At 37.5% G+C, this 26,098-nt stretch overlaps 2 protein-coding genes and 1 pseudogene across 2 annotated transcripts in view; all 3 read left to right on the forward strand.

Moving 5' to 3' along the window:
• The window catches only part of LOC125776632 (uncharacterized), a 220,059-nt gene that overhangs the window by 101,247 nt on the left and 92,714 nt on the right, over positions 1–26,098 (forward strand). The window lies entirely within an intron of this gene.
• On the forward strand, positions 1,853–3,237 carry LOC125776754 (inactive protein tyrosine kinase pTKL-like; annotated as a pseudogene).
• On the forward strand, positions 15,533–16,220 carry LOC105225189 (mediator of RNA polymerase II transcription subunit 21). The gene is made up of 2 exons (XM_011203939.4): positions 15,533–15,666; positions 15,723–16,220. The coding sequence occupies exons 1-2, from the start codon at positions 15,625–15,627 to the stop codon at positions 16,113–16,115; spliced, it is 435 nt and encodes a 144-aa protein (XP_011202241.1). The 5' UTR covers positions 15,533–15,624; the 3' UTR covers positions 16,116–16,220.

A 26,098-nucleotide genomic window follows, 5' to 3' on the forward strand; every position in this document is an offset into this window, starting at 1 on the left:
TGACTGTTCACTTGTATATTGTTTGGTTTATTTTCAGGCATCCAGTGTGAACGAGTCAACATTATTAGCTAGCTACATTGTCGCATATCGACTAACCACATACAATTGCCGAAAATCTTATTTTGCCAGTGGCACTCGATATGGTTGAAATTATGGTCAGTAAGCAGGAGGCAAACAAATTAAGAAAAATACCACTTTCTGACAATACTATTTCACGCAGAATAAACGATATGGCCAAGGATATTCAAGTAGTCGATAAATTAAAGAATAGCCAACATTTTGCTTTGCAGTTCGATGAATCTACAGATGTTTCCGACTGTACACAGTTTGTAGTGTTTGTGCGTTTTGAGGCAGATGACAGTATTACGGAAGAAATCTTATTGTGCAAAGCACTTCCTGCAAACACTACTGGCCAGTGTTTGTACGTTATGTTTTTAGAAAGCACTTGCGACTACGATATTGATTGGAAAAAATGTATCGCTATTTGTAGCGATGGCGCTAAAGCTATGACTGGCAAAAATAGCGGACTCATTGCAAAATTAAAATCGATAATACCAAACATATCCTGGACACACTGTTTTCTTCATCGACAAGCTCTAGCTGCTAAGGTAGTACTTTCTGATTTAAATGACGTGCTCAAGGAGGTAATAAAAATTGTGAATTCTATCAAAGGTAAAGCTTTGCAAACCCGGCTATTCAGAATCGTTTGTGAAGATATGGGCTCGCTTCATCAAAATCTCCTTTATCACACAGAGATCAGGTGGCTATCCAAAGGAAAGGTATTGACAAGAGTTCTGGAACTGAGAGCTGAATTGTTAATGTTCTTACAAAATGCAAAATCAGAATATGCTTACCGTTTTTCTGACCCTATTTGGCTCTTGAAATTAGCATTTTTGGCAGATAGTTTTAGCCACCTTAACAATTTGAACAAGAACCTTCAAGGAAGAGAAGAAAATATTTTAACAGCTAAAGAAAAAGTAAAAGCATTTCATGCAAAACTTCGTTTGTGGTCGACCTCTCTGCAAAACAAAATGTTTGAGTCTTTTCCGTGTGTTCAGAAGATTGTTGAAGATAATGCATCAGCCCAAAGTTTTGCAGTATCGGCTCATATCCCTTGCATGTTACAAAGCTTGCATAATTTACAAGAGAAACTTTTGACATACTTTCCAGACTTGCACTCTGAAGCTGACAATGGGCGTAGATGGATCTTAAACCCTTTTTTTGAACAAATCAATAGATCTGGCTGATGTCAACACGAAATGAAAGAATGTCTTCTAGAATTAGCTGCTAATGGCATGCTTAAAATGGAATTTTATTCGCAAAGTGTCGACGTATTTTGGATGAAAAGAAAACACGAATATCCAGAACTGGCAAGGAAAGCTCTTAAATTATTAGTGCCACTCGCCACTTCATACTTGTGTGAACTGACATTTTCTTCAATGGTAGACAAAAACTAAAAAAACAAATAGACTGCAATTAGAAAATGATTTAATTATTAATGTTTCAAAAATAACACCACAATTTGATAAACTAATGAAAAATAAACAAGCACATCTTTCTCATTAAAATTGTGTTTTTGTTGTGTAAGAACCTCGACTTTTTCTTTCAGCTGGGACCACTTTGATTTTCTAAAGAAAGATAGTTAAAAAGCAACAAAAAATAATTTCATTCAATTATTTTTGTACATAGTGTAACTGGTAGAAACAAAACAAAATGCAAGCGAAAATATACCGTTACATCCACCCCCCACTCCCCCCACATCTAGAAAAGAAGTCAGAAACAGCGAAAAACACATCAAAAAAGTATTGGCACACATCATGTTTTTTGCATATTCCTCTTTAAGTTGACTAACTTTGATCCCGTTTTTGGTGACTTCTGTTAGATATTGCATATTAAGGGGAAAGTATTTTTTGTTTGCATTTTGTTATTTTATATTAATGTGCAATATCTTAAGATTTTGCTGTGAAAATTTGAGAGCAATTAAAGCAAAATTGACGGAGATATATACTATGTTCGGACAACGAAAACATGTTTTCGGGGAAAAACTGGTTTTCGCACGAAAACTTGTGTTTTCGTCCATGCAAAATCTATCAAACGAAAACACAGTTTTCGCTGAAAAGTACTTGAAAACTTACATTTCACTCATTATAATCGGTGCCTGCTCTAGTTTAATCGATTTTTTTGGAAGACATATTTTGCCGGCCCTAAATTGTCACTTGATAATTGTTTACATTCCATATAAAAATACAGCTGTCACTTGATATTAATTTCAAAAATGGAAAAACAAAAATATAAGAAAAGAAGTTGTTGGAGTGATAGGGCAGAAGCCCTACTAATTGAATTGTGGCAGAGCACAATAAGTGCTTTTCGCGGTCCTAGGAAAAACAACTACATAGTGGAGTTGCAGCAACAAGGTGTGCATTTCACGGCGAGTGAAATAAAATAAAATGCACAATCTTTCAAAGAAATATAGGTATGTAATTAAATAAAATTAAGGAAAAATAGAGTTTTTATATATATCATGTTTTACGGGAAAGAGAGACAACAATCGGGTCAACTGGCGGTTTTCCCTCGCAGTGGCCACTTTATGATAAAATGAGAGCCGTACTGTTGCCGTACGTCAGCTACAACGCCGAGAGCTTAGTGGAGGAAAGTTTTCAAAGTAAAAATATTTGTTTTGTAATTCAGTATATTATTTATATTTACATACATATATACATTTTTAAAAGGTTCTACTATCTCCGAACCACTCCAAATTTCGGTGGAAACGGCTGCTCTTCTCCATTTGTTGCTGCATCTCCATTGTCATCACCGGTTTGCCTACCATCGCCCTCAGCGATGCCGATTTCGCCAACCGATACTTCTTCGCTACCAGTACCGTCTCCCAAGCCGAGTGATTCTATTAATAAAAGAAGGAATCATTTTCAGAGCATCATATTAAAAAAATTTGAACAAATTGAAAAACAGCTCGAGAAAGCAAGTCAGGAATCCATTGAAACCAGCAAAGAAATTAAGGACTTGACAAAACAAAATGGTTGAAAACGACAATAAAAAAACCGAAATGATGGAACAATATATAAAAGATTCTAAAGAAACAAATAAACGATTACTTCAATTTCTAAATAAATAAAAAAATTAATGAATATAAGTATTTTCTGTTTAATAATATATGTTTAACGTTGATATGTATTAGTTTTTATATGGAAAATAAAATTGAATTTTGTTTGGTATGTACAACTTTATCTTTGATTTAATGTATATGTAATTGTGTAAAATGTAGATATTGTGATACAATATGCAAAAGTACTTACCAAAATATGTACTAAGTGCCTTCCGAATCATTTCTCCATTAATTGAGTCGTCAGATGCACATGAAATATCACACGGATTCTGGCGTCTAGTCTCCAACTCTTCCAAAGCGCGTAACCATTTAGCGTTAAGCGTGTCGCTGTTATCATTTAAAAAATTGTGAAGGACGCACCGTGCTTTTATTATGGAGTTGGCATTCCGTACAGAGTTGTCAATTACTTTCGTCGTCGATGTCCTTTCCGATGCGTCGAAAGCGGGCCTTGAGGAGTCCAAAAGCATTTTCGACAACTCTACGTGTTTTCGAAAGAGCGTAGTTGAATACCTTCTCACCATTATTTTGATTTACGCTAAATGGATACGGTTTCATTAGTTGTTTACTAAATCGAAAAGCCGAATCCCCAATAATGAATACTGGCACATTTACGCCTGAAATTTCTCTAGACATTTCGCTTAGTAAAGGACAACTATCCATTTCTTTTTTAAGTGATGACGTCTCATAAATTTGAGAGTCATTACATCGCCTGGGACTTCCCACGTTTATGTAAGTAAAACGGTATCTGAAAATACATTGTAAACATTTCTCATGTACTTATATGTATATTGAGTTTTTACTTAGCATCAACTAATGCCATTAAAACGGTGGAATACCATCCTTTAATATTATAATAATCCACAGCTCCGTCAGATGATGGATCAATCTCAATGTGGCATCCGTCTGTAAACAATTAATAGAACATTAGCGCAAATTTAAGATTTTATAACCAATATTTACCAATTGCTCCTAAGCATTGTGGGAATCCAATTACCTCGAAACCAGTCACCAATTCGGTTATATTTTCTCTGTTTAGAGGCAACATTTTAAAACAGGATGGCTGCAGCAACCTCCAGATTTCGGTGCAAAATTCCAGAAAAATTTCGCAAACCGTAGATTTTTCTACACCGAACTTGTTGGCGATACTACGATACTCTGCAGGTGACCCTAAAGCAAATAATGTTATAGCTACTCTTTTCTCGATAGGAATAGCTTTTCGGTAATTTGTATCCATTTTTTGTAACGGCCGGTGGATGTCACATAATTTATCAAAGGAACTTCGGTCCATGCGAAACTTCTCTTTAAAAAAAGCAGATCCGTTTCGTTGGCAATCGTGTTCCCGAAACTGATTCTTACGTTGCTGGGAGTAATATATAATAATGTAAGTCTCCGCCCCTCCGATTTGATTGTGACCGTTTGTGAAACTTTAAAAGTGTTTTTCTCACACTTCACTTTTTCGAAGCCGGTGAACTCTATAGCTCAAAATCAACTGAACCGATCCTTTTGAAATTTTGCACAGTCTTTCTTTACATAAATTGTGAGGTAACCCTGTCGAGTTTTTTTTGTAATTTTAACTTATTTTTAAACAGCAAAATTTCTGATTTTTTTGATGAAAAATCAGTATTTTGAGTTCCGAGCGTTGTAAAAAATTGAAAAAACATTAAAAAAAAACTCGGCAGCGTTACCTGAGGAAACTTATCAACTAATCAAATCAATTTGGTTTTTACTTCCAGTCATGAGTTATGCAGTTCACCGCGAATCAATTTCTTTTTGGAACGTCTGCGAAGATTCTCTGTCACCAGCTCATTTTTTAATATTTTTCTATGAAACTTTCACAGAATATTCTTTAAATATCATATAATTATGCTATAAATATACAAATAAATAAATATTGATTGTATCTTTAAAAAAATATGGAAGATATGCTTTTTTTCGCTCGAATTAACCTTACTACCCCCTTAATGAATAATTAGAGTAATTGATTTTTAGTAATGTGTTTAGCCTTGACATAGGTTGAGCAAAATGGGTCGCGGAAAAGAGATAACCGTTGAAGTGCGGAAACTCATTTTGAATCTGTACCTGAAAAAAAATCATTGCGCGAAATAGGACAAATTGTGAATAAATAATTTTCCAGTGTAAGGAATGTAATAAACCATTACATAAACAGCGGAAAAATAGAAAGCAATTACAGATCTGGGAGGCCAAAAACTTTTTCTGATCGGGAGGAACGATCCATTGTTGGCTCATCTACATCGACCTGAAACTTTTTGAAAAAACGTGATTTTTAGCAATGAATCCCAATTCAATTTATTTGGATCGGATGGGCCTAAAAAAATATGACGAAAGCTCAACATGGACTCCAAGAAAACAACATCTTAAAAACAATCAAGCATGGCGGCGGAAACGTAATGGTGTGGGGTGTATAGCGGCAAGTGGAGTTGGGAATCTTATTTTTATAGACAAAAAAATGGATAAGCTTGAAGAACAATTTGTTTCCGAGCGTAACTAAATTGGGCTTAAATGGAGAGAAATGGCAGTTCCAGCAAGACAATGATCCCAAACACACTTCGCGTTTGGTTCAAGAGTGGTTAATTTATAACTCCAAGCAGCTGAAAAAAACCTTCACAATCCCCTGATCTCAATTCCATTCAGCATATTTGGCATTTGCTTGAAAAAAATCGCAAGCACCAAGTAACTTCGAAAGAATCCCTTAAAAATGCTCTGAAGGGAGAATGGGCCAATATTACCAGTCGGGAACCGTCCCATTTGGTCGCAAGTATGCAAAGGCGTTTGCAAGCAATTATTAAAGCCAAGGGAGGTGCAACAAAATATTAAACATTTTCAATTCATTTTTCTTCATCTTTTGTATTACTATTTTTATATTTTGTGCCAATACTTTTTTGATATAAATATGAATCTTTTTCATTATTTTCTTAATAATTTCCTATTTGTATGAAATTTTTATTTTTAATTTTTATATATATATGTATTAAAAAAACATTATTTAAACAAATATGTTTGTTTTTTGTTTGGTATGTTCAGTTAATTAAAAGTTATATTGAACAAAGTGGAAAAACTGAGGTGTGCCAAAACTTTTTTGATTCACAGTATTTTTTAATCAGATTGAATTCCTCTTTCCGACAGTATACATTTTTATCACCAAATATGACAATTCTTTTAATAAATATTAAACGATGTTAATTTTTCGTTGTGAAACATTGAATAAATGTAATCTAAGCACTTCTTATTTATGGTCGTTTATTTTATTTATTTTTGGTCGTAATATGATATATGGCAATATGGCCGACCTGTTTTTCGGTAGCTCGATCAGGTGACGTCCATATTGGTTTGTGAATTCGCTTGTTATAGAATAATGTTCCACCATTAACAAGATTATAGTTAGAACAACACTCAATGAACATCTCTCCATTCGCAGTAACCGTTCCTAAGCCATAATAACCAATCGCGTTCCGAGAGCCGGGTTCATGGCGCCCTTTAGGATAACTATGGCACCTCTGTTGATGTCAGTAAAAACGTTCGAAAGACTGTTTTATGTGCCCTTGGCTGCAAAATTGGTAGTGAGCATGATTTTTGTCGGTGTATAACTTTGAACTATTGTAATATTCCTTGCTCTTGTTCGCAATCTTAGCGATGTGATCCTATTTGAGTTCATTTTCCATTCTATAATGGCCGCTGCAGCTGACTTGGAGAGAAGAATTTCATCTTCACATCCTCTTTTTAGATTGGAATGGGTACTATGAAAAAGTTTTTGGTCAATTGTTGTTGTGGTTTTGCCAGAATCTGCCCATCTGATTTCACAGAGGTCGCGAAGTTGCCTGCGCTGGAACTCTGCATATTTGCGACAGTTTGGTTCTCGTAGTGAGCGCATATTCCATGTTCCTATTCATTATTCTTTTATCATGCTAAAGGTCGCCTTTAGTTTGTAGTAATTATTAGTTCATTTTTTATACTCCTGGCCTGCAGCGATCAGGTATTTCGTTTACGATAGACGATGAGCTCGAATTGCTGCGAGAATCGAAAGGGACCCTTGCACAGTTTCGTTTTGAATACTGTAGCAAGTTAAACTCCTAATTATCCAGAATGGTTCGACCCTGTCGAAACAGCACTTTATCTGGTCCGTAAGAGTGATACGGAATCTAAATTACCGTTACAACAATAATTCGGTATATATAGTCTATATGCTTCTTAAACATATTATTTGTAGAATTTGCATTAACCCTCTTACACAACGATATTATTTAATTTTTAATTATATTTTGCAGATTATAAAACTTGTATTCAGTTACGTAGAATATGAATTTTCTTGATTAGATTTTTTTTCTTAGATTTTTGCTCATCTGCTTTTAGCATTTTTCGGCGGTGAATATTTATTACAGTTAAAAGGAGGCGCAAATATATAACTCAATTATTCATATATTTGCCAATAACAACCACACCTTTAAGAATATGTGGTATATTAAGATAAACTACTTTTATTTTGAAATAACAATAAATTAAAAAAAAAAAACGAATATTATTGAGCAAATAACACGATACAACCATTTTCCGGTCAAAAGTCGACATAAGTTGTTGTCAAATAAATAGATCCGAACAATAAGTTAAATATTCAATTAAAACAATGGGTCGGCTTTAGTATACGATCCCACGATTTCAGGGTTAAAAGTGGTATGGTTGGATAGAGCTGATGCTCCAGATTAAGAAAATATATAATTGTTGCCGGAGTTAAGGAACATGTGTTACTTAATCACATTTTTGTATCGAAAACATAAATTATCAACTGGTAACCTAAACAAACAATAACAATAGTCTCGCCTAGCATCATAAATGTAACAAACAAAATGAATGTGCGAAAATGTAAACTGCACCAAACTATCTCATTAGCAAGTAAGCAAATATTATAAATGCACTATCAATACAACAGACAATGTATATGTGTACAAACCTAAACAAATAATAGAATCTGTATCTACAGAAACTATCAACTAGTAATAAGTAAACATTCTAGTTAGTATAAATAGAAGCATAACCATACACGCTTCGTCTTTTGTATTTTGAAGATTACGAAATAAAGAACGTTCTGCTGTCAAGGCAGAACTAAAATAATTTTTTTGACTAAAATAACCCAAGTGTTATTAATTGGCGCCCAACGTGGGGCACACATCAAAAAAGGATTCAGTGAATTAAATCCTTACGCGTGTGGCTCCTGATAAAAAGTAAAAGGATAACCTTTATCCTTCAAATCAACGCAAATAAAATAAATAAAAAGTGAAAATTTAATAACAGTTTAAAACCTAAAAAATGAACGGCGAAATTCAAGCACTCCATACTATAGTCACCGAACTACAGCGAAAAATAGCTTCAATGGAACTAGCTAATCCAACATTAACTCCTCAAGCGGAGGAAGAGGACGACGTATGTGTATACAATAATGCACATGAGATAGACTTAAACATGTTCAAACTAATAGGAACATTCAGCGGCGATCCTAAAGAATATCGACCATGGAGAAAAATAGTGACCACTCACATGAATAACATTATGCAATTCAGAGGAACAAACTTATTTGCTCAAGCAGTGCTCATAATTTTAGGGAAAATAACCGGCAGTGCATCACAGGTCCTGGTTAACAATAACACCAGAACTAATTTTAATGCAATCATCGATCGGCTTGACATAACCTATGCCGACCAACGACCACTCTATGTCCTGGAAGATGAAATGAGAAGGTTACAACAAGGAAATTTATCACTACATGAATACTACGATCAAGTGAATCAAGCGTTAAACCTGATCCTGTCAAAGTTAGAAATGACGTATAAAAACGAAGCAGTCCTAGCATCACATAATAAAGAAGCACAATTAAAAGCCACGAGAACATACATCTCCGGCATTAGAAGTTCCTCGATCAAAAACGCATTATACTCCAGATACTGTGCATCACTCACAGAAGCTCACGATATAGCCAGAACTATGCAACATGATGTCGGCTATCAACACCTAGAATACATACCCAGGATGCGACCACATCCGCAACACAATTATACAGTAATCAACAGGAACACATTTCCTCAAAGGATCCAACAACCCAGAGTAGAACCTATGGAAACAGATTCCTCAACACGATTCCGACGACCTACACATCAAAGAAACTTACAACTACCAAACAACCCACCAGTCCAACCAAGACAAGCAATCCAAACAGTTGGCAACCAATTCAAAAGGTATAGAGACGAAACAGTCACTAACGCCCACAACAAAGCACAGCGAGTGAACCAACTCAACAATGAAAGAAGCGAAATCCAGTCACTCTACAACGAACCAAACAGCAACTACACTGAAGAAGAACATTTTTTATAAGATACCACGGTCTACCAACACTCAAGAGAACCGCACCAGATGGTAAGTCCGTGCACATACTGATCGATTCAGGTGCAACCAGTAGTTACGTAAGCAAAAATTATAAATACGCAAAAAGTATACCATTAGGAAAAATAATTAATACAACTACACTTCATGGTAGTTCAAAAATAACACATAAAAGAAAAATTAATCTAGTAGGATTCGACTTAGAATTTCTAGAAATAAATGAATTAAAAGACTTTGATATACTGTTAGGAGAAGATTCATTAAGGAAAATGAAGGCAAAGATAGATCTTTTCAAGTATTCAATAACGTTTACTAAAGTGTCAAATCACTCAAAAAGTGCAAAGGTAAACTATACAGTAGGCGAGAAACAGTTCGAAAATTGCATAAAAGATTTAATGAAAAGTAATTATAGAAACGAAAACTTACCGCATACAACTACAATAAAAGCTGAAATTAGAACAGAAACTAATGATCCTGTATGGGTTAGGCAATATCCATATCCATACGCGGATCAAGATTTCGTAAAAAAGGAAATAAATAAATTATTAGCAAACGGAATAATAAAAGAGAGCAAAAGCCCATACAATGCCCCGATATGGACAGTCCCTAAAAAAGGATTAGATGAGGAAGGAAAACCAAAAAAGAGAATGGTTATAGATTTCCAAAAGTTAAACAAAATTACTGTTGCAGATAGGTACCCGATACCAGATATCAATATGACTCTACAAAACTTAGGAGAAGCAAGATACTTCACGACGCTAGACTTAGAGTCAGGGTTCCACCAAATTCTAATTAGGGAAGAGGATAGGGAAAAAACAGCCTTCTCCATCAACGGAGCTAAATATGAATTTTTACGACTCCCATTCGGCTTAAAAAATGCACCATCTACATTTCAAAGATGCGTGGATGACATTCTCAGACCATACATTGGTAAATGCGCGTACGTATACATCGATGATGTCCTAATATATTCAACATCCCCCGAAGAACATATGAAGCACATCACCGAAATTGTACAAACATTACACAACGCTAATATGAAAATCTCTGAAGAAAAGTCAAAGTTTTTCCAAACACAAACCGAATTCTTAGGACACGTAATAAAAAACGGTAGAATAACAGTAGACCCTGAAAAAATAGAGGTAATAGATAGGTATAAAACCCCTGAAAGTTTAAAGGAACTACGCTCATTCTTAGGCCTAGCTTCCTATTATAGGAAATTCGTGCAAAACTTCGCACACATATGCAAACCACTGACAATATATTTGAGAGGAGAAAACGGCAACATTTCAAAGAATAAAAGTTCCAATGTAAAAATAAAACTAGATAAAAATGCACTAGATGCTATAAATACAATAAAGAAACTATTAAAAGAAAAAATCGAATTATACCAACCAAACTTCAAAAAAGGATTCAACCTAACCACAGACGCTAGCAATTACGCTATAGGAGCAGTTTTAAGCCAAGGAAAAAACCCGGTAGCATTCATATCACGAACTCTAACAAAAACAGAACAAAATTACTCCACGAATGAAAAGGAGATGTTAGCAATAGTTTGGTCATTACAGAAACTAAGAAACTACTTGTACGGTATAGCAGATTTAACGATTTACACCGACCATCAATCATTAATTTTTTCAATATCGGAAAAAAACCCAAACACCAAATTGAAAAGATGGAAAAATCTAATAGAAGAATATGGTGCGAAATTAAAATATAAACCGGGACAAGAAAATGTCGTAGCCGATGCACTATCGCGTCAAATTAATACCACATCAGATACGTCTATGCACTCTGCAGAATCGTCTGAATTAAGACACATAACACAAGTGAAAACACCATTTAATTCCTTTAAAACACAAATTGAAATAATTCACGATAAAGAAAATAACTTACAAGCGAACACGCCATTTCCCGAATACGAACGGTTTACGATTAAATTTCAAACAAAAGAATACTTAATAGAAACATTAAAAAAATTAATGAAACCTAAACGAACCACAGCTTTCCACGCAGACCTAAAAACATGGTACGACGTGAGGAAAGACATAAAGCTCACATTCGATACATACGCAAAAGTGTTTACTCAACACAAACTAAAAGACATAACAGACATAACAGACCCAACAGATAGAGAAAATATATTACAATACACACATACCAGAGCGCACAGAAACGCTAAAAATAATTATCAAGAAATTACAGAAACTTGTTATTGGCCAACACTAAGAAAAGACACAGAAAAAATAGTCAGACACTGTACAAACTGTACAAAGAACAAATATGAAAGAAAACCAATTAAACACATAATCGGAACAACGCCAACACCCAATTTAGCTGTCACATCTATACAAATGGACATATTCCAAATACGCGGCACGAGATACTTATCTAGCATTTGTCGCTACTCTAAATACACATACTTACGTAAACTCGACACGAAGCGACAATTCCACGAGATAATAGAAGAAGTCATCACACAAATATTCCCCAACTGTACCGAACTAATGACAGATAACGAAAATATATTCAGCGGCGTCGGCACAACAGCACTAATGAAAAAACTACAGATTAAACATATACTCACAGCAGTGCATCATTCAACATCAAACGCACAAGTCGAGCGGTTACATTCGACGATACTAGAAATAGCTAGGACATTAGCAGCAGATAAGGAAAGTACAGCAGATGAAGAAATATTCCAGGCAGTAAAAGAATACAACAGGACACTACATTCAGTAACTGAAGCAAGACCAGTAGATGTATTCTTTAACAGGAACCTACATCCTGATATAGCAGAAAAAATAAAAAATAAACAAAATTACATGCTTGAATACCACAACAAGAAAAGAAAACACAGAGAATTCCAAGAAGGACAAATAATCTACGAAAAAACAGACAGAAGAGATAAATCCGGTCATCGTTATACAAAACATATAGTACAAGAAAACCGTGAGGACACAGTCTTAACAACCAAGGGGAGGATCATTCACAAAGATAACATACGAAATGTCAACACAACAAATATGGATATTGCTGGTAACAATACTACTACTACATAAACAACTACAAACATACGAAATAACTAACGTCGAAGACAAAAAATAACCCTTCCAGCTATAGATATATTAGAATACGCAGAAATACATATAGTCAGGGTAGATAACGCCTTCATTAATATATATAAATACCCAATCATATCAAAGCAATGTAATACCTACGACATAACTGCTCTAAAATATCATCATGGGAAACTTATATTAGACCCATTGATAGCACAATGTAATAATAAACTCATAACAATCACTAAATGTAAAAATAATATGAGTAAATATATTTGTAAGCAAAACAAACGAGACAATTGTACTATACCAATATTAGAATACCAAGAAGCCTTTTGTAATACAATAGAAGAAAATAATATTCCCCTATTACAGATAAACCAGGGAAACATTCTCCTCGAAGGAGAACACAAAATTAATAATGAAACAATTAATGGAATTAATTTAATACAATTTATTGATACCATAAAAATTGATGGTAAAGAATATCATAACCAAAAAGAAGAAATTAACGAATATATAAAAACACACTCTAATGATAAAATTAAACTATTAGAAATCTTGAATGGAGAATCTAACTATAAATTTAGCAACATCCAAAAATTACATACATTCATAATCCCTTTTGAGGAACACCCTATTAAAACAACTCTTATAACAATAAGTATAATCGCTATTTTAATAATTTTAACATATTTATCATTTAAGTTATATTATGCAGTACTTAGATATAAAACATTGAAAACACAACGAATGACACAAAAACGTTACGAGGAAATACTACGAAAACAAGGAATGGAATACCTAACCAAGAAGAACACCACTACAACCGTATAAAAAGGCAGGAGCCTTTACTCTTTTTTAAAGGAGGGGAGAGTTAAGGAACATGTGTTACTTAATCACATTTTTGTATCGAAAACATAAATTATCAACTGGTAACCTAAACAAACAATAACAATAGTCTCGCCTAGCATCATAAATGTAACAAACAAAATGAATGTGCGAAAATGTAAACTGCACCAAACTATCTCATTAGCAAGTAAGCAAATATTGTATATGCACTATCAATACAACAGACAATGTATATGTGTACAAACCTAAACAAATAATAGAATCTGTATCTACAGAAACTATCAACTAGTAATAAGTAAACATTCTAGTTAGTATAAATAGAAGCATAACCATACACGCTTCGTCTTTTGTATTTTGAAGATTACGAAATAAAGAACGTTCTGCTGTCAAGGCAGAACTAAAATAATTTTTTTGACTAAAATAACCCAAGTGTTATTAATTCCGGCGCAAACTTATAGTTTTCGAGATATTTGCATTTAAAGTTGAAAATTTTGCAAATTTTATCTTGTAATTTCTCGATTGCTAGTAAATATTTAATTCATATTATGCACTTTTTATGCACTTATACTTCATTACATTGTTTCTACATATATTTTTTCCAGTAATTATTTAATTATTTGCTTAAAATAAGCATTTTATATTTTACACAATTTTCATTTCATGCACAATAACAAAAGTATTCCGTGTTGACAGATAATAAGTGTTGCCATAATTACACATTTATCAAACGAATAAAAATGAATAAAAAATAGGACTATACCCCAAATACATAAATCATTGCCCTTTTTCTTGATATATCAAGATTTTTTATAAACCCCGGTGTTGGATCGGCCAGGGTTATTTTTTTGAAGCGCGGCCGAAGGCCGCCAACGCAAAAAGTAGTTTTAATTAAAAAAAACCTGATACACCCCGGTGTTGGATCGGCCAGAGTTATTTTTTTTGAAGTGCGGCCGAATGCCGCCAACGCAAAAAGGACTTTTACTCAAAAAAACCTGACATACCCCGGTGTTGGATCGGCCAGGGCTATTTTTTTCGAAGCGCGGCCGAAGGCCGCCAATGCAGAAATAAGTGGGACGCGAATGGACTAATGTTTACCCTGTTTTACCTTTGTTGTATTGCAAATAATCATTATGATCCTTTTATTAAATTATTAGATTAAACATACTTATAAGCCTTAAAACTTTTTTTATTACAATGGAAAATTTATTTCAGATGGTATTTGTTTTCTGCGTTTGAGTTTTTATATCCATTCTTATTCATTTGATAAATGTGTAATTATGGCAACACTTAATATCTGTAAACACGGAATACTTTTGTTATTGTGCATGGAATGAAAATTGTGTAAAATATAAAATGCTTATTTTAAGCAAATAACTAAATAATTACTAAAAAATAAATATGTAGAAATAATGTAATAAAGTATAAGTGCATAAAAAGTGCATAACATGAAATAAATAATTACTAGAAATCGAGAAATTACAAGATAAAATTTGCAAAATTTTCAACTTTAAATGCAAATATCTCGAAAACTATAAGTTTGCGGCGGCAACAATTATATATTTTCTTAATCTGGAGCAGCAGCTCTATCCAACCATACCACTTTTAACCCTGAAATCGTGGGATCGTATACTAAAGTTTCCCCAAAACAATTTTTGCACTATATAATGTAAAATAAATGTGTACAAACTATTTAATGAAGTGTTAGTGAACATAAAAATAAAAAATATAGGTGTAAAATTAATTTTAAATCCAATATATACGTAATTTAAATGGTGGTAATTTTCAACTTTAAAGGCAAATATCTCGAAAACTATTGGTTTCTTACGGCCATTCTGTATCTGGAAAACCTCCTCTATCCGACCATACCCATTTTATTTCCGAAATCCTGAGACGGTATTCTAACGCCGACGCAAAAGTCGGGCAAATTGGATGCCAACACTTTGATGATTCGCTGATAGTTGCTATAGTTCCCCTCTGCGATATTTCGAAAACACTGCGGAAATTTGTACAAAATATTTAAGGTATCTAGTTTTACGAATCTTTGCTAGCATGTGTGACCGCCAGGTGATAATCCAGTGATCGTATTCAAGGTTGTCAATTTATCGGATAAATACGGTGAAACAATATTCCACATTTACAGATGTAAAGAAAGATATCGATATTTTTTTCACATCATTATTAATATTTACTTATAGAGAAGCCATGTCTGACCGTTTAACTCAATTGCAGGACACAGTTAATCAAGTAATTTTGGTAATCTATTGTATTAAAATTATTGATAAAGTTATGTTGCTTTTCAGCAAGCTGAGCATTTTTGCAACGCTATTGGTATAATTCAGCAGACATCGTATCCAAGCAAGTTCTTAAATTTTGATCGGATGGGCTCTCAAACTCCCATAAGAACCAACACTCAAGAAGATTATGCTCAGCTTTTTGCTCAGCTGATTTCACGTTGTGCAAAAGACATAGACACACTAATTGAGTCATTACCGAATGAAGATAGTTCAACGGAGCTCCAACATCAAAGCCTTCGAAGACTAGAAATAGAAAATCAAGAATCTGCCAAAAGGCTTGACGATATTGTTCAAAGTGGCGAGCTTTTACTAGAAAAAATACAAATAGCGCTTGAAGACATTGCCCAGGCTCAGTTAGAAATGCACGTATCGTCCATCAATCGCTTTAATTTGTTCTAAATTATTAGTTTTTGGCTTTTTTAATGCGGTTATGTTAAATATCTCCAAATGAAATATTTAAATTTAGTTCTTAATATATATGTCGTCACCTAAAATGCAAAATAACGTAATTTTCGGAAATTGGGTAAATTTAAAATAGTATCCCCCTATGGCGGGGTTAAAATGGCTATGTAAGGATACAGGAGGTCCTCCAGTTGCCTGATGGTTTTGAGATATTTGCATTTAAAGTTCAAAAATTCCGATTTATAAAGAATTTTGCTCTTATCTTTTTAACTTTTATATCCACTAACACTTCACTAATTCGTTTCTAGCCATTTAATTTATATTAAATAGTGCAAAAATAACTTTAATTCAATATTTAAGTTTTGTTCACACAGTACCAAAAAAGTTGCTTTCTTACGTACATATTTTACAAAAGAAAAAATAAAACAATAGGTCGGCTTTAGTATACCGTTCCAGGATTTCGCGAATAAATGCTATTTTTGCACTATTATATAAAATAAATGTGTACAAATGAGTTAGTGATGTGTTAGTGGATATATGTAAAAGTGCAAAATTAATTTTATAATAAAATACGTAATTAGAATAGTGGTAATTTTCAACTTTAAACGCGAATATCTCGAAAGCTATAACCTCCTCTATCCGACCATACCCATCCTGAAATCTTGGGACGGTATCCTAAATTCTTTCCAAATACTACGCCAATGACAGGAAATAAATAACAAAAAATAAAACTAGTCGAAGCAACACATTTGCGTGCTCAGTTCTTTCGCGTTGAACTCCCTTCTGCGTTGGAGGCATTCGTCCGCGTTTGAAAAAAAATGACCCTTTTTGGATGAACACCCGGATATCTTCAGTTCTTTCGCCTGAACTTCTGGCACGATTCCGATTACTTTGGCGGCGGGGTAAAAAAACCGAATTTCCGTATAAATGGGGTATGTACGGATAGGGGGGCTTCTATAGAGGTGGAATATCCAAAAATCATGTGAAACTAGCTAATATTTTTAAAAATATTCACGTTTAAAAATTCAAAAATTCGCACTAAGAACACATGTTATTTCTCCATGCTTCACAGAATTTTTCACGTTTTTCTTTCACTATAATTAAATATACACTCTTAACATTGAAATCAGTTCGATTTTCACTTTCATTTCTTAATTTTTCAGCCAAATTTAGTAATTTAAAATCACATATAAAATTTATGGCTGAAAAGTTTAGAGTGTTTATATTTACGAGGAAAACCAGCGTTGCCACACCTTAAAAACCAAAAGTGAAGAATTTTTTAGCGTTTCACAGCGTTTTTATATCGATATTCGCAATATACGAGTCTGATCGTGAATTGGCAAAAATGAGAAATACATACTAGGAAAATTTATAATTCATTATTATTGCAGAAAGAAGAAGAATTTGGACACAGAAGAATTTTGAACACCGGGGTTTTGGACCGACCAGGGATATTATTTTTCGAGCGCTCGAAATTCTTCTGTGTCCAAATTCTTCTTCTTTCTGCAATAATAATGAATTATAAATTTTCCTAGTATGTATTTCTCATTTTTGCCAATTTACGATCAGACTCGTATATTGCGAATATCGATATTTTTATTTTTCCAATTATTATTATTTTTATAATATGTATTTCTCATTTTTACAAATTTTCTTTCTGACTCGAATATTGAGAATATCGATATTTTAATTTCTTTTTATTTTTCCAATTAATAACATAAAATTAGATAACGCGCCATACATATTCGTTATCATCACATGGCAGCGCTCCATTTCGTCGTAATTTTTGGTAAACAAATGAGGTTCAAACAAGTGTAAAATGTAATTTTTAAAACAAAGATTTTTTATGTAAAAAACCTGTTAAATGTGTAAAATGTGGTTTTATTTAAAAGTTAATAGTGTAAATTAATTAATTTGAAGTGAAAAATGTGAAAAAAGTATATATGTATTTATATATATTTTTTAATCAGGAGGACTTCCTCTTTCCAACGGTACCTTCAGATCGCGGCGCCAAAGTAATCGGAATTGTGCCGAACTTCTTTTTGCAATGCCGGTTGTTGTTGTTGTTTTAACGGATATGCTAATCCCCGTTAGGATGGTAAGAGTCTTCTGTGTTGTCGTCGAGGTCATCTAACGGTAGGCCCAGGAAACGCGCTGTTTCGACGGGGTCGGACCAAAGGGAGGAAGGTGTTAGATGAGTTGGGTTTGTGGGGCATGCAAAGAGGTGGCCAGTGTCATGCGGAGACTCGTTGCATGCAGGACATATATTGGATATGTCGGGGTCGATTCTGGATAAGTAGGAGTTTAACCTGCTACAATACCCAGAACGAAGTTGCGCTAGGGTCACTCGCGTTTCTCGCGGCAACTGGAGCTCTTCATCTGCAATAGGTGGTGCTTTGACTCCAAGAACGCCATTCACGGGAAGGGAGTCGGTGAAGGTGTTAATGGCTCCACTGTGAATGGCGGTCAGTACCTGTCTGAAGTCTGTAGCGTCCGAAGTTCGGTCGGCGTACTGTACGACGTCGTCGACGTAGTCGAGGAATGACCTCTTGATGCTCCTAGGAGGCGGCTCCGCTCCAAGCAGATGGCTGCAAGGGTGATTCCTACGGAAACATCCCAGCAGGAACTGCCTGGAGAGGAGTTCATTATGCTCCTTTACAGGAAGCATGTGCGTCTCACTATGGAGGTGTTCGATGGGAGACATCAAGAGACATCCCGTCGTAGTCCGGAGTGCTGTGTTCTGGCAGGTCTGTAGTTTCCTCATCTGCGTGCCACTGCATCCAGGCGACCATATCGGTGCTGCGTAGTTGAGGACCGGCCGGCCGATTGCCTTGTAGGTTGCCAACAACGTTTCTTTGTCTTTTCCCCATGTGCTGCCGGCTAGCGACTTGAGGATCTTGTTGCGGCTCTGTACTTTGGCGATAATCGCGGTCGTATGGGGAGTGAAGGAGCATAGACTATCAAAGGTTACGCCTAAAATTTTAGGGTTATTGACAGTCGGAATTTTGACGCCATCGACTGCAATATCAAGCTCAAGTCTATAGTCCTTCGTCCAGTTTGTGAATATAGTCGCTGTGGATTTGGTGGGGGAAAGTTGGAGATTCCGTGCAGTGAGGAAACGAGAAAGGTCGGAGAGGTAGCTGTTCACTTTCGAACACATGCCATCGATTCCATTGCCCGATGTCAATATCGTGCAGTCATCAGCGTACGAGGTTATGGAGACCCCCTCTGGTGGTTGTGGGAGTTTCGAGATATAGAAGTTAAACAGTAGTGGGGAGAGGACACCACCCTGCGGAACCCCCTGTTTAATTCTTCTCAGTTTAGATGTTTCGCCTCGAAATAGTACGGATGACTGGCGACCACTCAGGTAGTTCATGGTCCACCTCTTTAACCCTGGAGGAAGCGTTGTTTTTTCTATGTCCTGCAATAGCGTTGTGTGGTTGACTGTGTCAAAGGCTTTTGACAAGTCCAACGCTACGAGGATCGTTCTCTCACAGGGTGGCTTCTGGTTGAGGCCACGGACTATCTGGGTGTTTATGACGCTAAGTGCTGTGGTGGTGCTGTGCACTTTTCGGAATCCATGCTGGTGGCTGGCTAGGCTCAGGTGGTGAGTGAAAGTCGGGAGTAGCAGAGCCTCAAGTGTCTTCACTACTGGGGAGAGGAGAGTTATCGGGCGATAAGATTCCCCTTTGTTGGCGGGTTTCCCAGGTTTCAGTAGTGGCACCACCCTTCCGATTTTCCACACATCGGGTATTTGAAGGGTGGTTAGTGACAAGTTGAGGACACTGGTGAGATAACCTACTCCCGCCGAGCCTAGATGCTTTAGCATTAGCATGTTGATTCCATCAGGGCCAATGGATTTGGATGATTTAGCTTTTGTGATGACACTCTGAACCTCCTCACCGGTGAAAGGAAGTGGCGCGCAGTTGTTTGGCATTTTGCGCAGCCGCCGGTTAACACATCTCTTAGCTTTTTCTACCGAAGGGTGCAGTGTAAACTGCCGGCTAAAATAGCTCGCGCACTTCTTCGGGTCCGAAGAGGCATGACCATTGAATTGAACTTCAACTCGGTCGTCGTGTCTCTTCGGATTAGACAAAGCTTTGACAGTAGCCCAAAGCTTACTCACACCGGTGGAGAGGTTGCAGGACTTCAGGTGCTCTATCCATTTCGTCCGCTTATGTTGATTTACCACTCGCCGAATCTCCAAATTGAGATCCCTTATTCGGGGATCCCCGGGATCGGCATGGCGTAAGGTGTCGCGCTCATTAGCTAAAACAGCTGCTTCGGCTGGGAAATTGGGGCGGATTTCCGCAATTCTTCCAGCCGGGATGAAGCGAGCAGTAGCTGCTGCGATCACCTTGCGGAATTGACGTTCGCCAACGCATACGTCCGTAGGAATGGGTAGAGCGTTGAAGGTGCTCTCAGTGAATTCTGTGAAGCCGACCCAATTAGCTTTTTTGAAGTTAATGAAGGTACGGTTGTCCACAGAAACGAAATCGGGAGGCTTCTCGATCGAGATAATTATGGGCAGATGGTCTGATGCAAGAGTTAGCATAGGTCGCCAGGTTATGCTGTTTATCAGGCCACCGCTAGCAATGGTAATATCCGGCGAGCTATTACAGGTGCCCATAACTCTGGTGGGGGCTTCGTCATTCATTGTGCAGAATGTCGAATCGTCAATCTGTTCCGCCAGCTCCATCCCCCTACGATCATTTGACAGGCAGGAATGCCAAAGATCGTGGTACGCGTTTAAGTCGCCTAGTACCATACGGTTTTCACCACGAAGTAGCGCACCTATATTCGGGTGATATCCTGTAGGGCAACATGTAACTGGGGGGATGTATATATTAAATATTTCGAGCTCGACATCGCCTGACCGGATAGCTATGCCCTGACATTCTAGGGTAGTATCCCTGGGGTCGATGTCTTCTTCGATTAAACGATACTGCACGGTGTTGTGCAATATGAAGGCTAGGCCACCACCACCATCTCGCTCGCGATCTTTACGTAAAACGTTGAAACCTGCACAACTCAGAAGATCTGAGCGGCTGTTTAGCTTGGTTTCTTGGACCGCAGTCAGAGTGGGAGCTGTGTTGCCTGTTTGAGCTCCTGACCGTAGAGGTCCTTTGTTGGCCACTCTGATTGAGTGGCGGCGCGGCGCGCGAACTATGTGCAGGTTGTACAGCCGTGGAGGCTTGTATCGCAGTATTGCGCAGACAACACGGGGCCACGTAACGCGTGGTCCAGTCCCTGTGGGTCTTAAGGCCTGAGCAGGTCTTAAGATGGCTCCATCCATTGCATGTATTGCACCTGACCGAGGTGGAGTTTGGATGGAGCCTTTTAGCGCAGACGCAGCAGAAAAATTCCTCCGGGCCCGGGTTGGACTCAATGCCAGCACGAGTCAGGAGGATACGGAGCAACCCTGCTGCAAGGCGTTGCTCTAATGACGACAAACACAGATTAATGCTTACCGATCCAAACGGGGTTAGATCGCCGAAAGGACAGCCCTTGGTCGGATAAAATGCGAGTCAATTCCGGTGCGTAGAACCGGCTGTCGTGGGAATTGCAATGCCGGTATTTGGCCTCGCTTCAAAAAACTAGCACCAACACCGGTATTTATCAAGATAATGAAAATTCTTAAAGATGTTACGGGTAAAAGTTAGAATAGCATCCCCGGATTTCGGAGAATAAAATGGGTTTCACTGGAAAGGTGATGTTCTCCAGATAACGAAAATATCCGAGCCGCGCTTCAAAAAAAATAATCACGGCAACCCTTTTCTTATTGTGCAAATGCATAGAGTTTCAGCCCTATTCTGAAAAAACCTCTCAACTGAGTTTGTTCTTTTCACTTATTTCCACTGGGGATACTTACTGTGAGCTTTGGCTATGTAACCCTGTTGCCTATGTTAAAGTAAAAGATACGTTAAATTTAAAATTCAACCACTTGTATTTCTGGACAATTAAATCTGGTTCACAGTGTTGTATATATTTTTTTTTGTTTCTTAATTTCACAAAAGCTTTTGGCGTCGGTATTGCCCACAGAAAATCTCACTAAACTGCTGCTGCTGGTGCACAATCACACACACTCGACCGAAAAGGGGTTTTCTCTGCTTCGTACCACAAATTAGCGAAACGCGGATTAAACGTGAAAAAGCTGGCGAGACGTGACTCTATCGTACGGGCGTAGAAATCGAATAGAGTTCACCCCCATCTAACCAATCCTTTTTGGTCGGTTAGGTGGTGAAACGATAACGTGTGGTGTGTAGTGTGGTTGGTTTGTTGCGTGGGGTTGCGTGTATGATGGTGTATGTTGTGTGCTGAATGTTGTGTTGTATGATGAGTGTGAGTTATGTGATGAATGTTATGTTGTGTGCTGAATGTTGTGTGGTGTGATGAATGTTGTGGTGAGGGGTGAGATGCCATGAAGTCGCATAAACATCCCGGCCCCCCTAGGCGAGTTAATTGCCTAGAAGCCGCTGCAGTTTCTGGAGGGTGCTTACTACAGCGCTGAAACTCGTCGCCTTTCGATGGTTACGATGATGATGATGTGGTGGCGTCTGCGAACGTGCACCTCGGGGTTGCGTAGAGCGATGGGCTCGTCGGCGTTGAACATGACTCCCATGCTGATGGTGCCGCTGTTGACCATGCCGCTGACTGGCGGGCGTTGATTGAACCGAGCGTCGAGGGAAGCGGTGAAATAGGGTATGATGCGGTCGGCGGCAGTACTGACACGACCCGTCGGACATGCACTCCAACGTAGCGTGCGTGTCTGCCAAGCATGTCATGCAGTGGCCGTGGGCTCTAGCGATCTGCTGGCGCTGAGCGGGCGTCATCGCCTTGAAAATTGTACACCGCTTCAGGACATGGGGTCGATGGCACAGGCTGCATCGCGGCGGCACATACTCCTCGAACTGCTCTTCGACCGCTTCCCTCACTGGTTGACCGGATGATTGGCTGGGCGGGCTTGTGCCTTGTTGCCTCCTTGGTGCGGCGATGGGTGCAGCGGATGCTGCATTGGCACTGCTTGCGGACCTCACCGACTGGGGGTTATTGCGGGTTTCTTCTACGTCCATTTCTAGTGGAATAGGAATATGTATATTAACTTGGTTTTGGTAGTAGTATGAAATATGCTACGCATTATATATGTATATGTGTGTACTATATATAGAAGTATGTATTTATATATTGTATATTGCTTATATTTATTTATATGTATTATATATTATTTAGATATGGATTTTGTTGTTTATTATTAATCGCGTTCATTATGGTTTTGGTTTGTACGTACGGATTGTAAAACGGTATATTTTTAATTAATTATTGTTTTATTTTATGCGTTTGCGTTTTGCGTTTGCGTTCGCTTGTTTTCGGTGATCGGTTCTTCGGTATTTGGAAGAAAACACAATTTTACTAGTGGTCGAGTTAGTAGGCCAGTTTGTGTTCGCACATCTACTACTCTTATATGACCATCTCGTCCCCGATGTACCTTTTCAATGCGACCTAGTCGCCATTCGGTTGGGGGAAGGCATTCGTCCTGTATGATGACGCATTCGCCTGTACTGGGTTCCTTCTGGATCGTTTTCCATCGATATCTCTTATGGAGATCTTTTAGATAGTCTTCCTTCCATCTGTGGCTGAATTCATGATGGAGAATCTTGATTCTTTCCCATCGATTTATTAAAGTGAGTGAGTCTCCTTCTGTCTCAGGTATGGCGAGAAGAGGAGCTCCTCTGAGGAAGTGTCCAGGTGTAAGAGCTGTGAAATCGGAGGGATCTTGCGAGAGTGGTGATATGGGTCTTGAATTTAATACGGCTTCAATACGAGTGAGTAGTGTAGTAAACTCCTCATAATTAAATTTATGATTACCAGCCGTTTTCTTTAAATGGGACTTAAAGCTTTTGACTGCTGATTCCCAAAGTCCGCCCATGTGTGGAGAACATGGAGGTATAAACTGCCAATCGATCCCTTGAGGTGCATATTTTTTAACTATTTCAGGGGATACTTCTTTCATAAAGTTTATGAACTCTTTCTCGGTGGCTCTTTGAGCTCCAATAAAGGTTTTCCCATTGTCGCTCATAATCTTTGAGGGAAATCCGCGTCGTCCGACAAAGCGTGCAAATGCTGCGAGGAAAGCCGCAGTTGTCAGATCTGAACAAAGCTCTAGGTGTACTGCCTTTGTCGTAAAACATACAAAAACAGCCACATACCCTTTTCTAAAGGAAGAAGATCTTAACATCGAGGCCTTTATCTGGAAAGGTCCAGCAAAATCAACCCCAGTAATAGTAAAAGGTAGAGCATAATTGCAGCGTTCAGGTGGTAAAGCTGCCATGATCTGCGTACGCATTTTATGTTTGTACAAGGTACATTGTTTGCACATAAAAACCGTCTTTTTAAGTTGTGGCTTTAGTCGCGGTATATAAAATTCTTGTCGGACCATTTGCTGCATCAAGCGATGCTCACCATGTAGTGTAAGCTGGTGAAGGTATATTAAGAATAAATGAGTAAAACGGGATTTCTCAGGTATAATAATGGGATGCCGTTCGTTATAACTAAGGCTGGAGTTCGCTAATCTTCCATTTGCCCTTATTAATCCCTTAGCGTCCAAGAATGGATTTAAAACGAGAAGAGAGCTTCCCTTTTCGAGTGGTCGTCTTTCGACCAACTTTGTTTTCTCTCGACTGAAATAGCGAGTTTGGGTGTAGATAATGAGACTAACTTTGGCGTGTTGCAAATCGGTATGCGTTAGTTGCACGCAAGGATCATTTGGTATCCCTTTCATTTTTTGTTTAAGTCTTTGAGTGAATTTGTGCATGTAAGCGACTACTCTTAGTGCTCTAGGAAATGAAGAAAATCGGTGGAGAATATCATCCTCTTCGGGAGTGATATGAAAATTTTCAATTTTTCGACTTTCCGGCGGTATTATATTACGAGCGGGAGACTTTGGCCAGAATTCTTGTGATTCTGTTAGCCATGTTGGACCATTCCACCAGAGTGTAGTGCTGGTGAGGTGCAGTGGCTTGCAACCTCTTGTCCCAAGATCCGCTGGGTTATCCGCACTTGCAACATGTTGCCATTTTGCTGGGCCAACTAAGTCTAAAATTTGGGATATTCGGTTAGATACATAGGTCTTCCAGCAATAGGGTGGTTTTTCTAACCATGCTAAAACTATTTCTGAGTCTGACCAAAGATATGTTTTATGATCGGTTAATTTCAGATGGGTTTGAACTATTGAAATTAATTTTGCTAACAGAAGAGCACCATTCAGTTCAAGCCGTGGCAGACTGAGTGTCTTCAAAGGTGCAACTTTGGCTTTGGCTACCAAGAGGTGTGCAGATATTTTGTTATCGTACTGTGTGCGTACGTACACTGTTGCGCAATAAGCCTTTTCAGAGGCATCACAGAAACCGTGTAATTCTGTGTTAATGTTAGGGGTGAAATTTACCCATCGAGGGATTCGAATTTCTGCTATAGTATGCAAATTGTTAGCAAATTGTACCCATTTTGTTAAACGTACAGGTTTTACCTGTTCATCCCATTCAGTGCCATCTTGCCACAATTCTTGAATGAGGATTTTTGCTTGTATCATTATTGGCGAAAGCCATCCTGCGGGGTCGAAAAGTTTTGCCACCGAGGAAAGTATTTGGCGTTTTGTACTAGCGGACATTGCAGATATTGACTCAATAGTATATGAGAATTCATCTGTTATCGCATTCCATTGAATCCCTAGGGTTTTTGTTGTACTGGCCGTTTCAAATTTAAGGAAATTTGTATCTAATAAGTCTTCCTTTTTTATGTTTTTTATTATTTCGGGATGATTTGCTGTAATTTTCTTTAAGGGGAATCCCGCTGAATTTAGTGCTTTGATCACTTGAGATAGTGATTCGCACGCTAATGAGATACTGTGGCTACCTGATAGTATGTCGTCCACGTATGTTTGTGTTTGCAACACAGAAGATGCTAGAGGCAAATTTGTTGCATTT

The sequence above is a fragment of the Bactrocera dorsalis genome, chromosome 2 (assembly GCF_023373825.1).
Source record: "Bactrocera dorsalis isolate Fly_Bdor chromosome 2, ASM2337382v1, whole genome shotgun sequence".
Lineage (NCBI taxonomy): Eukaryota > Metazoa > Arthropoda > Insecta > Diptera > Tephritidae > Bactrocera > Bactrocera dorsalis.